Source organism: Cervus canadensis, chromosome 6, assembly GCF_019320065.1.
Source record: "Cervus canadensis isolate Bull #8, Minnesota chromosome 6, ASM1932006v1, whole genome shotgun sequence".
Taxonomy (NCBI): Eukaryota; Metazoa; Chordata; class Mammalia; order Artiodactyla; family Cervidae; genus Cervus; species Cervus canadensis.
In genome coordinates, this window is record NC_057391.1 from 23,440,957 (window position 1) to 23,456,523 (window position 15,567).

Below are 15,567 nucleotides of genomic sequence, written 5' to 3' on the forward strand. Positions count from 1 at the left end.
TTTACCCTGGAGGCGAGGGGCAGCCTCTTCAGGAAGAAGGGGGTTCTGGAAGAGCAGGACTGGTGTAGGCGTGGCCAGGACCATACAAATGGCCACAAGTGGCTAAGTGGAGAATGGGCGGTATGTACATTTTCTGGTCCTCTGCTTGGATCTTGTGTGAGATTGCCCAGAACTGATTCCTGGCACCTCAATAGAGGGCCTTGGTGGGATCTGTTCATAGAGGTCTCCGAGGACAGGTTCAGCTTGAGTAACCAGCGGGAAGCTTCACTTGCTTGGCTAAGTTACTCCTGACTATGCATGAGAGGAGCTATTGCTGACTATGTTTTCCATAGGTGCCAAGGATGAGGCAGGCTGGGGTGCAGATGCCCTGAGGTAAAATTCACCAAGAGGCAAGCTGAATGAAGGTATAATGTTAACTTCAGGAGGCAGGTGGCTGCTGATAGTGATCAGGTTCTCTGGGCACAGTATGGAAGATTCTCAGCTGACTTTCTGCCAAACAGCTCACACATCCGTGAGTACCACGTGGGGCCGGGACAGGTGACTGGAAGCTGCCCTTACTCCTAATGATGGAAGTCCTGACCGTGGATGCCCTGAAGATGGATGCCCTGACGCCCCACAGCTCTGCTATGAAACACTATTGCGTTTCTAATTCAGAAAGGAGGCCGAGATTGTGAATATTCAGCTCCTCAATTACTTTGTAAATATATATAAAGATATCCTCAGGAGAGAGGGAAGAGGGAGAAAGGAGAAAAATGCAAATAGAATGAAAGTCCAGGAAGCTGGGTAGATACAAGCTCAGGCTGGAAAAACCCAGAGGGACGCTAGAAGGATGAGCAGCCTGAAGGGCAGAGCCCTGCTCCAGGGTATCTCTGGACCATAGGGCTACCTCACCTGCGATTCTTTGAACGTCCTCCTTGCTCTGCTTGCTGGGACTCGTGGTCTTGGCACTGAGTCTACAGCCAGGCTAGATAGAGGAGCTGCCTCAGGCTGAGGCAGAAGCTTGCCAGAAACTTTGACAAGGAATCTCGCTAAGAAAGATTCTCCTCCAAGAGAATTGGAGGGGAAGACCCATGGCCGTAAGATGTCCTGGATTCTGGTTTTTAAACTTTGAGCCTCAGAGTGCTATCACAGGAAATCTCTGTTCTCGGTGGCTGACCCTCTCTCTTACCAGCTCCATTTTTCTCTACTGTGAAGCTCTTTGGGGCCTTCTCAGGGCATCCAGTCCACCATGATTGTGCTTCAGTGGGTGGACTGCCTCCCTTTGTTCCTCTTTATAGGATCTGTCCTCAAGCAGGAGAGGATGTTGGTCCTCAATCCAACAAGCCTGGGGGTCTGTGTCTCCCCTTGCATGTGTTTTGTGGCTTTTGACTTACTTCAAGCCTGTGTTCAGTATTCAGACCTCCCAGGGGTGATGATGACAGTGATAAAAACAGTCTGAGTGAACACTTACTGAGGGAGTTCTAGGTCCTAGTTTCAAAGTGCTCCATGTTTCTTTTCTCATTTTTAGATGTGAAGAACCTTCCTACTGTGCTGGCTCTGTGGTTATCATATCTTCCTCATCCAGTTCTTATTTTTTCCCTGATAAGACTTCTGTTTTTCATTCTCATAGTGATTCACACGTAAAGAAATTTCTAAAAATTGTAAGCCTTGAGGGGAAGAATGCAAAACAAACCAGAACCAAATATGATTCCCCTTTAAAGTATGAATAAACATTGGTAAATGATATTTGGGCTATATTTAAAATTTTTAAAGTGAGATTTTTAGAGAATGAGTGAAAGGTGGGCTTCCCTGGTGGCTCAGCTGGTAAAGAATCTGCCCGGAATGCGGGAGACCTGAGTTCGATCCCTGGGTTGGGAAGATCCCCTGGAGAAGGGAAAGGCTACCCACTCCAGTATTCCAGCCTAGAGAATTCCATGGACTGTACAGTCCATGGGGCTGCAAAGAGTTGAAAGGTGGGCATTCACTCCCTGTTACTCAAAAAATTTCTGGATTTTGGCTTGTAGTTTTAAAATAGCAGCCCAAATTGTTTTTTTTTCCAATTCTATTTACAAAATTAAGAAAAAAAAAAGGTATAAATTAGTAACACTCTAAATAATACAGGACTGCACTATGCAGTTAAAGAACAAGCCAAAATGAAAAATGTGTGCTGAACCCTCATCCAGTTCTTTAAGAGAAATATCGGTCAGAGGCACAGTCCACAGAGAGCGAATTAAAGAAAACGTCATTAAGGCGACTGTATTCCTAGTCTAGGTTGAATGCAGATATGCACAAAGTGCACACAAAGCTATGAGATAAATGTCTTCTTTCCCAATTTTACCAAAACATATATTTTGGAGGGGAAAGGAAGTAATTTGAAGCATTGTTTTTTACACAAAATAAAACTATGATAGGGTTTATTGAAACATTGAAATCAATTGTTTAAAAAATAATTTTCAAATGTTTCTGTTTTGAAATAATTTCAAAGTTATATATGTTTTAGGAATAGGACACCGAGCTCCGCTGTATACTTCACCCATATTTCCTAATTTTTATTAACATTGCTGAACTGTTTGGGACTAAGTTACAGACCAAGTGCTTTATTGCCCCTTCATACCAAAATGAACATTTCCTAACTACAAGTATGCCTGCCTGCATAACCATGGCATAGGCATCAAAACCAGGAAATTAACATTGATTCATTATGACCACAAATTAAAGTCTAAGATATAAAACAACTATGCATGTGGCTATTTTATAAGTATTAATTAAGTGAAAGAAAAAGGCTTCAGAGAAAGCTCATGCCTACGGGACATGACTTAGTGTTTAATTAATTCTCCTCTGCCATTACTAGCACTTCAGGGAAAAGTCTGAGAAACATTGCTCTGGGGGCTCTAGTTGACCATGAACACCCAGCCCTGGATGTGTCAACCTTGAGGGTAAAGCATGATAACCCTTACCAAAGATAAAAGATGTTGGATGTTTCAGGCCCATCTGTAGATCCACCCAATGGGATCTCTGCAATGCTTTCACCTTGGCCCCAAACAGCAGATGGAGAGTAAAGACCTTTGTTCTTGCTCTGTGCCCTTATTTATGTCTCCAACAGGCATGGCCCAGGGATATGCTTGACGAGTTTACCATCAAGTTCTTGGGTGCTATTTTGTTTTTTCCATCTCATTGATACAATGTAAGCATTCAGGTGAAGTGGGTGTAGTCCACAGGTTAGCAGCAGAAAGGTAAACACCTCAGGATCATGGACACTGAACTCTCTGTTTTCGATGAACATGCTTTTGTCTCAATCTGGGAACCTGCCCATTTGCTGATTGATTTGCCAGTCATGTATCGTGAATTTGACCTTGGAAGATGTCTGAGATCCATTTGGGAGCTTTAACTGGAATAACACTTTGGAAATGTCATTGGACTGGTTCAAGAAACATGAGTTCTTACTTAAACTAATCACAGGGTCTTAGGTTCCCTGGGTTTCATTTTTCTCATTTGCAAAATAGGGAGGGCGGTACTAGATGATCTCTGAGGTCACTGGATACAGCATCTTATGAGATCATTTTGTGAATATCTACTGAAAGAGTCTAAAGCTATGCAGATGTGAATGCCATGGCCCAGGCAGGAATTTGTACTGATTCACACCAGGTCAGTTTGTTTGCTAGTTTATTTATTTATAATGAAAATATGGTTGGTTTACAATATTGTATTAGTTTCAAGTGTACAGTTTATGTTTTAAATGTGTAACTTCAATTAAGTTTCCAAGGTGAAGATCAGAGAAAGTAACAATGGTGATTATTTTACCATTGTAAACAATCCATGGGAAAGCAGTGGACCACCCTTGGTGGTAGTTTTATGTAATGGAAGACAGACTAGCAAATGAAGCTGAATCAGAGGGTGGGAAAAATTCAAGAGGTCTTCCATGATAGAATGAAGGGACAGTAAGCTTACCTAAGGACTAGTTTAAATAACTCAGGAAGGGAAGTGGAAATGTAACTAGGAACTTCTCTCCATCAACTGCTGTGATAATTGAACTCTTTGGAGAGGAGCTGGTAAGGAGGATACTCTCAAAAGTTAGTGACCTTAATTCCTTTGTCTTCTTTCCACATCTTTGGATTCATGGATGGTAGAGATGAGAAAAACCCATTACATAGTCTTAATAGAAATATTCAATAGCTTTCTTTCCCCTCTAATTGAAAACATTGCTCCCACTTCACTGCAGAGAGAGCAGAGAAATTAATGCATATTGTCCTTTTTGTCTAATTTTGAACCTTACCTTATCTCCTCTTTGCTGGGAATTGTTTTGGACAAGAGGAGGCTGAGGAGGAGCTTGGCCTTCTTTGTTTAAGTCCTCTGTTCTTCTGTTACGGAAGTCAGGCCTGCTCCATCAGAGATTTGGCCACTCAACATTTGACATCAGAGTAATAAATATAAATGATTGCATTTCTCAAACTTTTCCTGAACACCAGCCACTGTACTAAGTGCTTTGTGTATGTTATCACATTTAATGTGCATAATACTCTGAAGTTGATGACCTTTACACAGATGAGGAAATTCCAGTTTCTCTAAGTCAAGAGGACTTTCCTTCATGGGCACATTTCCATTATGGGTAGACATTTTTCCTTGCCTCTCCTCTCGTGAACTTTCTATGAAGCCTCACTAGCAATGTTTTCTCATGTCCCCATGGCTTCATGGATGTTCCCATGCTTACTGGCTTTGAAATCCTGCACAGGAAAACATCCTGGTAAGAGCTGTGACTGCTGTTTCTCTCTCCAGGTGGAATAGAGGGTAGAAGGAGGACTTTAGAATGAGGATCTGAAGTTTTCAAAGCTGTCTTGGAGGCTCAGTTGTGCAGTAGCACAGGAGAAATGTGGTGAAATCGGGCGAGGTTCTTGTCAAGAAGGCTCTTCCCTGAGTATTGTTATTGGTTTGTTTTCTGCTGCTGTAGCTCTGAGGTCACCCCTTAGGGCCACAGATACTATGAAGAGGGCCATCAGAGTGGATGTGAGGAAAAAGTTTCCAGTCTCAAGGGCATTTCCTCTTCCTACAACATGCCCTTGAGATCAGGACCCTTCTCTCTGCTTTGACTCAGCTGGCCCTCTTCATAGTGTCTGTGGGTCATTTTCTTCAGAGCCTGCTGACTTTGGAGCAACTAGAGTCATGTCAAAATTCCCTTACCTAGTCTACCTCAGATAGTCTCATGCCTAGAAAGTTAGCTCACACTAGCTCCAGTTTTGGGTTATGTTCTTTATGAGATGCCATTTCTGCTCCTTAGATAGATCCAGGGCGAAACAATTTCCTTTAGAGCCATCTACCCAAGACTGGGCAATACCTCCCTGGACACCCTCCTCCCCCTTCAAGCTGCCACCCCCAGGAACAGAAATCTCACAACTAATCAGTCTTCTTTTCCCATTTTTCAGCCTTTAAGTAAGAATGTGTCAAGATGCAACCTTGGTAATTGGCGCAAACCTCTTATTCGTTTTGGACCTCAGCTTTGGCCTTTCAAAGTCTGAATAGCCCAATGCTTATTTCAACATAATTCCTGGCATCCCTGAACTTGGCTGTGATCAAGATCATGTGAAGGAATGGGTGACTGTCAAATCTAATCTGTTAATGCATTCGTATGAAAACAAGTCATGTCATTTGGGTTCATTGTTAATATCGGAATAAGCTTTTTCAAATATTGGTGAGCACTCTGAATGTAACTGGAAGTGAAATTTTCCTTCTGAACTTAAAAAGTTGAAATTCTATCAGTCTGTGGAAATACAAATACATGATTATTATTTTAAGGAAAATGTAATTATTGATTGTAAAAGCTTATACTTGGCTTCCCCTGTAGCTCAGAGGTAAAGAATCTGCCTGTAGTGCAGGAGATGCAGGAGACGTTGGTTTGATCCCTGGGTAGGGATGACCCCCTGGAGAAGGCAGGCAACCCATTCCAGTATTCTTGCCTGAAGAATCGTACGCACAGAGGAGCCTGGCGGGCTACAGTCCAAAGGATCACAAAGAGTTGAACACAACTGAGCAGCTGAGAATGAGCACAAGCACAAAAGCTTATACTACATGTAAAATTCATTAATAATTCTCAGTTAAAAAATAATTTCTTATTTTGATTTATATTTTATTTTTCTATTTTCATTAGTTGACAGTTACATAAATAGTAGAAGAGTATAGATTACCAGGATAACTTTAGAAAAAAAACTTTATATGCTTTTTGAGCCAAAAATATTTACAATATTTCAATAAACAGTACAGTTCAGTTCAGTTGCTCAGTCATGTCCAACTCTTGGTGATCCCACGGACTGCAGCACGCCAGGCTTCCCTGTCCATCACCAAATCCCAGAACTTGCTCAAACCCATGTCCATTGAGTCAGTGATGCCATCCAACCATCTCATCCTCTGTCGTCCCCTTCTCCTCCCGCTTTCAATCTTTCCCAGCATCAAGGTCTTTTCAAATGAGTCAGTTTTTCTCATCAGGTGGCCAAAGTGTTGGAGTTTCAGCTTCAGAATCAGTCCATCCAATGATCTCCCAGGACTGATTTCCTTTAGGATGGACTGGTTTGATCTCCTTGCAGTCCAAGGGACTCTCAAGAGTCTTCTCCAGCACCACAGTTCAAAAGCATAAATTCTTCGCTACTCAGCTTTCTTTGTAGTCCAGCTCTCACATCCATACATGACTACTGGAAAAACCATAGCTTTTACTAGATGGACCTTTGTTGGCAAAGTAATGTCTCTGCTTTTTTAATATGCTGTCTGGGTTGGTCATAGCTTTTCTTCCAAGGAGCGTCTTTTAATTTCATGGCTGCAATCACCATCTGCAGTGATTTTGGAGCCCCCGCAAATAAAGTCTGTCACTATTCCCATTGTTTCCCCATCTATCTGCCATGAAGTGATGAGACTGGATGCCATGATCTTAGTTTTTGGGATGTTGAGTTTTAAGCCTACTTTTTCCGTTCTTGTTCACGTTCATCAAGAGGCTCTTTAGTTCTTCATTTTATGCCATAAGGGTGGTATCATCTGCATATATGAGGTTACTGATATTTCTCCTGGAAATCTTGATTCCAGTTTGTGCTTCATCCAGCCCAGCATTTCGCATGATGTACTCTGCATATAAGTTAAATAAGCAGGGTGACAATATACAGCCTTGACATACTCCTTTCCCGATTTGGAACCAGTCTGTTGTTCCATGTCCAGTTCTAACTGTTGCTTCTTGACCTGCATACAGAGTTGTCAGGAGACAGGTCAGGTGGTCTGATATTCCCATCTCTTTCAGAATTTTCCACAGTTTGTTGTGATCCACCCAGTCAAAGGCATTGGCCTAATCAATAAAGTGGAAGTAAATGTTTTTCTGGAACTCTTTTGCTTTTTTGATGATCCAACAGATGTTGGGAAATTGCCAGGAACCAGGAACCAGGAACCAGGGTCCCTGTTTCCTCTGGCTCTTCTAAATCCAGCTTGAACATCTGGAAGTTCACAGTTCATGTAATGTTGAAGCCTGCTTGGATAATTTTAAGCATTACTTTGCTAGCATGTGAGATGAATGCAATTGTGAGGTAGTTTGAATATTCTTTAGCATTGCATTTCTTTGGCATTGGAATGAAAAACTGATCTTTTCCAGTCCTGTGCCCACTGCTGAGTTTTCCAAATTTGCTGGCACACTGAGTGCTGCACTTTAATAGCATTATCTTTTAGGGTTTGAAATAGCTCAACTGGAATTCCATATCCTCCACTTGCTTTGTTTGTAGCGATGTTTCCTAAGGCCCACTTGACTTCGCATTCCAGGACGTCTGACTCTAGGTGAGTAATCACACCATTGTGGTTATCTGGGTAGTGAAAATCTTTTTTTGTACAGTTCTTCTGTGTATTCTTGCCACCTCTTAATATCTTCTGCTTCTGTTAGGTGCATACCATTTCTGTCCTTTATTGTGCCCATCTTTGCATGAAATGTTCCTTTGGTATCTCTAATTTTCTTGAAGTGATCTCTAGTCTTCCCCATTCTACTGTTTTTCTCTATTTCTTTGCATTGATCTTTGAGGAAGGCTTTCTTATCTCTCCTTGCTATTCTTTGGAACTCTGCATTCAAATGGGTGTATCTTTCTTTTTCTCCTTTGCTTTTTACTTCTCTTCTATTCTCAGCTATTTGTAAGGCTTCCTCAGACAACCATTTTGCCTTTTTGCATTTCTTTTTCTTGGGGATAGCCTTGATCACTGCCTCCTGTACAATGTCAAGAACCTCCACCCATAGTTCTTCAGGAACTCTATCAGATCTAATCCCTTGAATCTATTTGTCACTTCCACTGTATAATTGTAGGGGATTTGATTTAGGTCATACCTGAATGGTCTAGTGGTTTTCCCTAGTTTCTTCCATTTAAGTGTGAATTTGGGAATAAGGAATTCATGATCTGAGCCACAGTCAGCTCCCCGTCTTGTTTTTGCTGACTCTATAGAGCTTCTCCATCTTTGGCTGCAAAGAATATAATCAATCTGATTTTGGTATTGACTATTTGGTGATGTTGATGTGTAGAGTCTTCTCTTGTATTGTTGGAAGAGGGTGTTTACTATGACCAGTGTGTTCTCTCAGCAAAACTCTGTCAGGTTTGCCCTGCTTCATTTTGTACTCCAAGGCCAAACTTACCTGTTACTCAAGTATCTCTTGACTTCCTACTTTTGCCTTCCAGTCCCCTTAAATGAAAAGGATGTTAGTTCTAGAAGGTCTTGTAGGTCTTTATGGAGCTGTTCAACTTCAGCTTCTTCAGTGTTACTGGTTGGGGCATAGACTTGGATTACTGTGATATTGAATGGTTTGCCTTGGAAATGAACAGAGATCATTCTGTCATTTTTGAGATTGCACCCAAGTACTGCAGTTTGGACTCTTTTGTTGACTATGAGGGCTACTCCATTTCTTCTAAGGGATTCTTGCCCACAGTAGTAGATATAATGGTCATCTGAGTTAAATTTGCCCATTCCTGTCCATTTTAGTTTGCTGATTCCTAAAATATCGATATTCACTCTTGCCATCCTGTTAGACCACTTCCATTTGCCTTGATTCATGGACCTAACATTCCAGGTTCCTATGCAATATTGTTCTTTACAGCACTGGGCTTTACTTCCATCACCAGTCACATCCACAACTGGGCATTGTTTTTGCTTTGACTCTGTCTCTTCATTCTTTCTGGAGTTATTTCTCCACTCTTCTCCAGTAGCATGTTGGGCACCTGCTGACCTGGCCATAATGGTGACCTCCTTCAAAAGGTCCCGTGCATGCACTGCCACACTCAGTGCCCCTGACCCTGCAGCAGGCCACAGCTGACCCACGCTTCCGCTGGAGACTCCTGGACACTCACAGGCAAGTCTGAGTCAGTCTCTTGTGGGGTCAGTGCTCCTTTCTCCTGGGTCCTGGTGCACACAGGGTCTTGTTTGTGCCCTCCAAGAGTCTGTTTCCCCAGTCCTGTGTAAGTTCTGGTGGCTCTATGGGGTTACTGATGACCTCCTCCAAGAGAGCTTATGCCATACCCTGGTGTGGGTAAATAGTACAACTACTATTTAATTTAACAAATAGTACAAAGTAGGATGATAGAAATGGATTAGATCATGATTCTGTGATTTTATTTTATTATAATATTTGTGAATTGATGTATTAGCATTTCTCATGTTAAATAAACTAATCTTTAAAAACTATACTTTTTGGGAAGAGTTTAAAATTGAGGCATAATTTCCATGCAGTAAAGTACACAGATCATAAATGTGCAACTCAGTAAATTTTCACAAAGTAAGCATATCCAGAGCAGGAATCAAACATTTCCAGCTTACTTCCTATACCTTCCCAGTTAGTATTCCCTAAGTCTACCACTATTCTGACCACTATCATCATAGATTGCTTTAGAATTATGCTTAATTTTTAGCTACTATTGAGATTATGAGTTCTTCAAGAAAAAAAAATTATATTTGGAAATTGGAAATTCTTTTTATTTTGAGAGAATACATTAATTTTAGCCACTTAAGAAGTTTATGAGGAGGATGTCTTCCAAAACCATAATATCCATAAGAAAAATCATCAATAAAGAGTATAAAAAGAGTTGTTAAGTGCTCGCTTCGGCAGCACATATACTAAAATTGGAACGATACAGAGAAGATTAGCATGGCCCCTGCGCAAGGATGACACGCAAATTCGTGAAGCGTTCCATATTATTTAAAAGAAGAAATAAAGAAAAAAAAAAAAAAAAAGAGTTGTTAAAGAAGAAAACAGTGAAAAGCAAAAAATCAGCTACCCATCAGTCATGGTTATCCATATACCTCAGTTGAAAATCATCTATTTAGAGTGATAAATGTATAGCACAGTGACCATAGATATGTAGACTTTACATTCAGTCATTTGGCTATAAAATATACTTACTGCCCCTCTACTTTGAAGGCTCATCAATGTATTGGCCCCACACTTGGCTTGGAGTGTTCAATGTTTTGCTCCCCATTGTTTTCCCATCCCTTCCCTCACCATCTCAAACCACCCAGTCTGTCTAGCCAAAAGTGGATATGATAGGGTTATTGCTATTACTACCTGCTACTAGCTATTATTATTGACTGCCTACCAGTGCCAGGGGTTGACTGAGACTTCAAAAGTGTCATTTCTAAGTCTTCTTGAAATCCTATTGGGTAGGTGGTATTACTCCAATATGCATGGAAACATAGTTGCAAAGAGGTGCTGGTTTTCTTTAGGACATGTAGTCACAAAGGACTGAACCAAGATTTATACCCAATTGTATCTGGCTCCAAAGCTTACCTGACTCTGGTAAGGCATAAAGGAACACTGGAGTGTTGGGAAGGGACAGGTAGGCAGTAGACTCCACAGCTGGGGAGGGAAGGTCTAACAAGGTAGTCTTTAGGTGCTCAGCTAGGGTGGGCATGGGCATAGTGAAGTTTGGGACTGAGATTAAGGGAGAGAGAAGGGGCTGGTGATGGTCAGGGCTGCAGGCAATGCTGGGTGGGGGCTATGAGTGGGAGGCTATCAGCCCTGAGCCGACAGAAACCAATAGTTTCTGTTCCAGTTCTGCTCACCAGGAAGGGAGAACTGGTGTCTGCAGCCCTTGGGGGACAGGGAGGTGGCATTTCCACATCTCAACCCCTCTGGCCTGGGCGGACAGCCAGAGCGGAGAGCCAGGGAAGCACCAAGCAGGAGAGATCATTATCGGGAGGAAGGAAGCTCTGGCAGCTCCCACGAGCTTGTTTGTGACAAGCAGGCACTGGGCCACGGAAGTCCCTTGAGGTCAAGGGAAATGTGATCCTGGAACAGCGGGATGAAGCTGGGACACTTCCCTGACGCACTGTGCCTTCAGGGCTAAGCCATCCAGCCAGCCAGAGCCAGGCCCAGGGCCCAGGACAGAAGAGTAGTGGGCTGGAGAGGCGGGAGGGCGGAGCGGCGGGGTGGGGGTGGGGTGCAGGGAAGAGAGAGGATTACGATCCTTGGAACACCTCAGCAGCAGTCCCTTGGCTAGAGAGGTAATGACCTTTCCTGCAGCCAGCATGGCGTAACTGGCTCTGCCGAGCTCCCCGACATTGCCTCACGGGTGAACTCTCACCCAGTACCCCCTGGTCCCTGCAGAGCTCTCCATTTCAGGCCTGGTGATAAACTAGAAAGTGCACTGCAGGCAGAGTCAGGAGACCCGGTTTCAAGTCCAAATTCTGCTACGAACCTCCCTGACAAGCTCTTTAATAAAGCCATCTGAAACCTCAATTTCCTCATCCCTAAAGAAGTAAGTAATCTCTGTCAAGTCTGTCTCACAAGGGACGCCCATGGACACACCATGAAGAGCCTGAAATGCCGGATCATTGTGATGTGCTATGGCCTCCTTCTCTTCCCTTCCGGCCGCCTCCCTGCACACAGGACACCTCACCACCACATCAGGGCTGGGGAAGAGGCCTAGTTTAGGAACGGAAGTAACTCTTTCCTAAATCCCATACATGCTTTTTCCAGTCCTTTCTTCCTCGCGCCATGCTGCCATAAGAAGATAGGGCACGGGAGAGATGTATGAGGCACAGACCAAGGAACCCACACCCGCTAAGCTTATTGGGGATAAACTTCTGGAAAAACAGCAATAAAAAGTAGAGAGATCATCTCTTCCAGAGCTTAGCCTGCTAAGGTATCATCTCAGCCCTCCAGGCCTCTATCTTTTCAGAGGAGCTTGAGCCAGGAAGGGTCCCAAGAGATGTCAGAAAAGAACCTTCTGGGTGGAGGAGTGGTTCAGAGGCCTGGAGAGGGAATTAGCTCAAGCGCAAGGAAGGCTGAAAACCTAAAGGACTTTTTCCAAGTGGACAGGAACCAGCTTGAATTTCCCAGAGTCCCCTTTCTTGGGAGGGTCACAGGCCACGATGTAAGAAGCGACCCGTTTCTTCTCCTTGTACTTGCAGTCTGAGTATCTCTTTGAGGTGAGCTTACAGTCGGTCAGGGATACAGGCTTCTGGCTCTGGTGGCAGTTCTTCTTATGATTCTTGCAGGCTTTGTTGGGAGTCTGACAAGTGGTGGCCACACTGGAGAAGGACTCATGTAGGAAGGTGTTGAGGTCTTTGCAGCGTTTGGAAAACTTGTTGATTTTGCGCATCGCAGCATTGCAGCCTTGAGGCCTGGGCTGCACATGCTGAATTTCAAACCACTGAGCTGGGGTCATGTTCCCAGGCCTGGCACTGACTGGGTCCTCGGCCACCCACAGCCCCAGCAGCAGGAGCAGCAGCAGAGGGCAGAATCCTGTTCTAGCTGGTGCCATCTCTCTTAGGGGGCACAGTTGGAAGGGAGGACTGGGGTCTCTGGGGATGGAGAGCAGAAGGTGGAAATTAGCCCTCCTGAACCTGCTCCTTCCAGCGGATCACCATCTCCCTCCCCCTCCTTCCTCCCTCTGTCTGTGTCTTTCTCCTCCTGTCTTCTCTGTGTGCCCACAGCTGCTATGACCCCTTCCCATAATCCTAGGCCCTGTCCCCCTCATCTTGTGTCCCTATCTTCTTTCATTCATTCTGTCCCACACGTCTCCTACTCCTTGCTCCGTCTCCTCTTCCTCACCTCCCTCCTTCTGTGTCCCTGTTTCTATCCTTTTCTCTGTTTTGTACCCTCCACGACTCCATCCCCATCTCCTCCAAAGCCCCATTTTGTGCCCCCAGAACCCAGCATCTCTCTCCTCTCCCCCTTGTGTGTCCTCATCCCTACACATTGAGTCCCTCCTTTGCCCACCTTGTCACTCACCTGAGGGCACTCTTATCTGACCAGAACCCATCCCTTCCCTGTCCTCTCTCCTCACCCACGTCCTACTGTGGCCTCACCTCGTCAAGGAGTCCTCCTGTTGCAACGCCGGCTCAGTGGACACACCTTCCCTCCGCTGGCCTTCAGATCTCTGAGGGCCTCCTCTCCCACCATGAACTCCTTAAGAGCTGGCCTGGCCTGTGGTGCTTTTATTTGGGTGTGGGCTGGGGAGCAGCCTTGGATCAGGAAATGAATCAGGGTCATGTCTTTCCACTTACATATTCCAAGTGTATTAAGTGGAGCTAGTACACCTGCCTAAACATCTTTAGCAATGAGGAAGTCTGAATCGGCATACTCAAAGAGTAGATCTGGCCTCTAGCCACAAGATTGTGATGACTCTGATAAAACACTTGACCCAGGTGTCTACCCCAAATGACAGCTGTCATTTATCCTCTCCTATATACACCTCTGGTTCTGATTCTGGGAAGAGCCCATGGCTGTGGTGGTAAGGCTTGCTTTTTTCTGATCTGAGATACAGATGGAATAGCCTAGAAGGTTACTTTGCAAGACTTCCTGTCATCAGGACTTATTACTAATCTTTTGGAGGAGACAGGGAAATGGACCAATCATCACAGCCACTATTCCCAGCACCATTCCAACTCAACCATTCTACAGTGATTCATCTTTCTGGGTTCCTCCTGTTCCAGGGTCAAGCAAGGTCACCTGGCTTTACCTGGAGATGATGCCCAACACCTCTCATCCTTCACTCTTTTCCTTACCACTTTATTAAAATTTTCAGCACTTAGTGACCAGGTTGAGAATGCCGCTGGTGGTGATGCTGCTCCACAGCTAACTAGACCTTCCTCCACCTGTGTTCCCTGTTCCTTGTGGCAGTTACAGCTGTGTGGAAGGCTGGAGTCAATGCTGCTCCTGTGGCTCCAGTGAGCTTGGTATGGGAGACTCAGAAGAACCGAGATACCAAGGAAGAGAAGCATCACTACAGGTGGATGGGAAAGCCTAGAAAACTGACATGAACAGTGTTCTTCTTTTCAGGATTTACTTGTAAGCAGTAAGTGATCTCAGAAAAGTGGATTCAGGTTCATTCACGCAGTCAGTATTTATTGAGTATCTACATGGGCCAAGGAGCTTGGGATATACCAGTGAATAAAAGAGTCAAAATCCTTACCTTTGGAATTCTTGCATTTCATTGAGGGAATAGAATCTTTACATTACATTGGAGGAAATACAGTAAAAAAAAAAAAAAACATGTTTTGCTCAAAGTGATCATTACTAAGGAAAAAAGAACAAATGGAGATTGGTAGGCAGTGATTTTTAAACAGAGTCATTGAAGTAGGTGACTGGAAAAACACTTGAAGGTGAGAAAGTGAACTTATGCTTGTTTGGGGAAGAAGCCTCCAAGCAGAGGGATTCAGTTCAGTTCGTTCAGTCAGTCGTATCCAGCTCTTTGCAATCCCATGGACTGCAGCACACCAGGCTTCCCTGTCCATTGCTGAAACACATGTTCATTGAGTTGGTGATGCCATCCAATCATCTCATCCTCTGTCATCCCCTTCTCCCGCCTTCAATCTTTCCCAGCATCAGGGTCTTTTCCAGTGAGTCACTTCTTTGCATCAGGTGGCCAAAGTTTGGAGGAGTTTCAGCTTTAGCATCAGTCCTTCCAATGAATATTCAGGACTGATTTCCTTTAGGATTGACTGGTTGGATCTCCTTGCAGTCCAGGGGACTCTCAAGAGAGTCTTCTCCAACACCACAGTTCAAAAGCATCAGTTCTTCAGTGCTCAGCTTTCTTTGTAGTCCAACTCTCACATCCATACATGACTACTGGAAAAACCATAGGTTTGACTAGATGGACCTTTGTCAGCAAAATGATGTCTCTGCTTTTTAATATGCTGCCTAGGTTTGTCATAGCTTTTCTTCCAAGGAGCAAGCGTCTTTTAATTTCATGGCTGCAGTCACCAGCTGCAGCAATTTGGGAGCCCAGGAAAATAAAGTCTGTCACTGTTTCCATTGTTTCCCCATCTATTTGCCATGAAGTGATAGGACTGGATGCCATGATCTTAGTTTTTTGAATGTCGACTTTTAAGACAGCTTTTTCACTCTCCTCTTTCACTTTCATTAAGAGGCTCTTTAGTTCCTCTTCATTTTCTGCCATAAGGGTGATGTCATCTGCACATCTGAGGTTATTGATATTTCTCCCAGCAATTTTGATTCCAGCTTGTGCTTCCTCCAGCCCAGCATTTCGCATGATATACTCTGCATTTAAGTTAAATAAGCAGGGTGACAATATACAGCCTTGACGTACTCCTTTCTCTACTTGGAACCAGTCTGTTATTCCATGTCCAGTTCTA

General features: G+C 43.9%; 2 protein-coding genes and 1 non-coding gene across 9 annotated transcripts in view; 2 read left to right on the forward strand and 1 right to left on the reverse strand.

Moving 5' to 3' along the window:
• Positions 1 to 15,567, forward strand: part of RNASE13 (ribonuclease A family member 13 (inactive)) — a 46,679-nt gene that overhangs the window by 21,242 nt on the left and 9,870 nt on the right. The window lies entirely within an intron of this gene.
• LOC122444359 lies at positions 10,060 to 10,166 on the forward strand. Its single transcript, XR_006270203.1, has one exon. It is a non-coding gene; the product is annotated as a U6 spliceosomal RNA (small nuclear RNA).
• On the reverse strand, positions 12,147 to 13,361 carry LOC122443296 (ribonuclease 7-like). Its single transcript, XM_043471304.1, has 2 exons — positions 13,279 to 13,361; positions 12,147 to 12,771 (listed from the first exon to the last, which is right to left on the reverse strand). Exon 2 carries the CDS (start codon positions 12,729 to 12,731, stop codon positions 12,261 to 12,263), a length of 471 nt encoding a protein of 156 aa, XP_043327239.1. The 5' UTR covers positions 12,732 to 12,771; positions 13,279 to 13,361; the 3' UTR covers positions 12,147 to 12,260.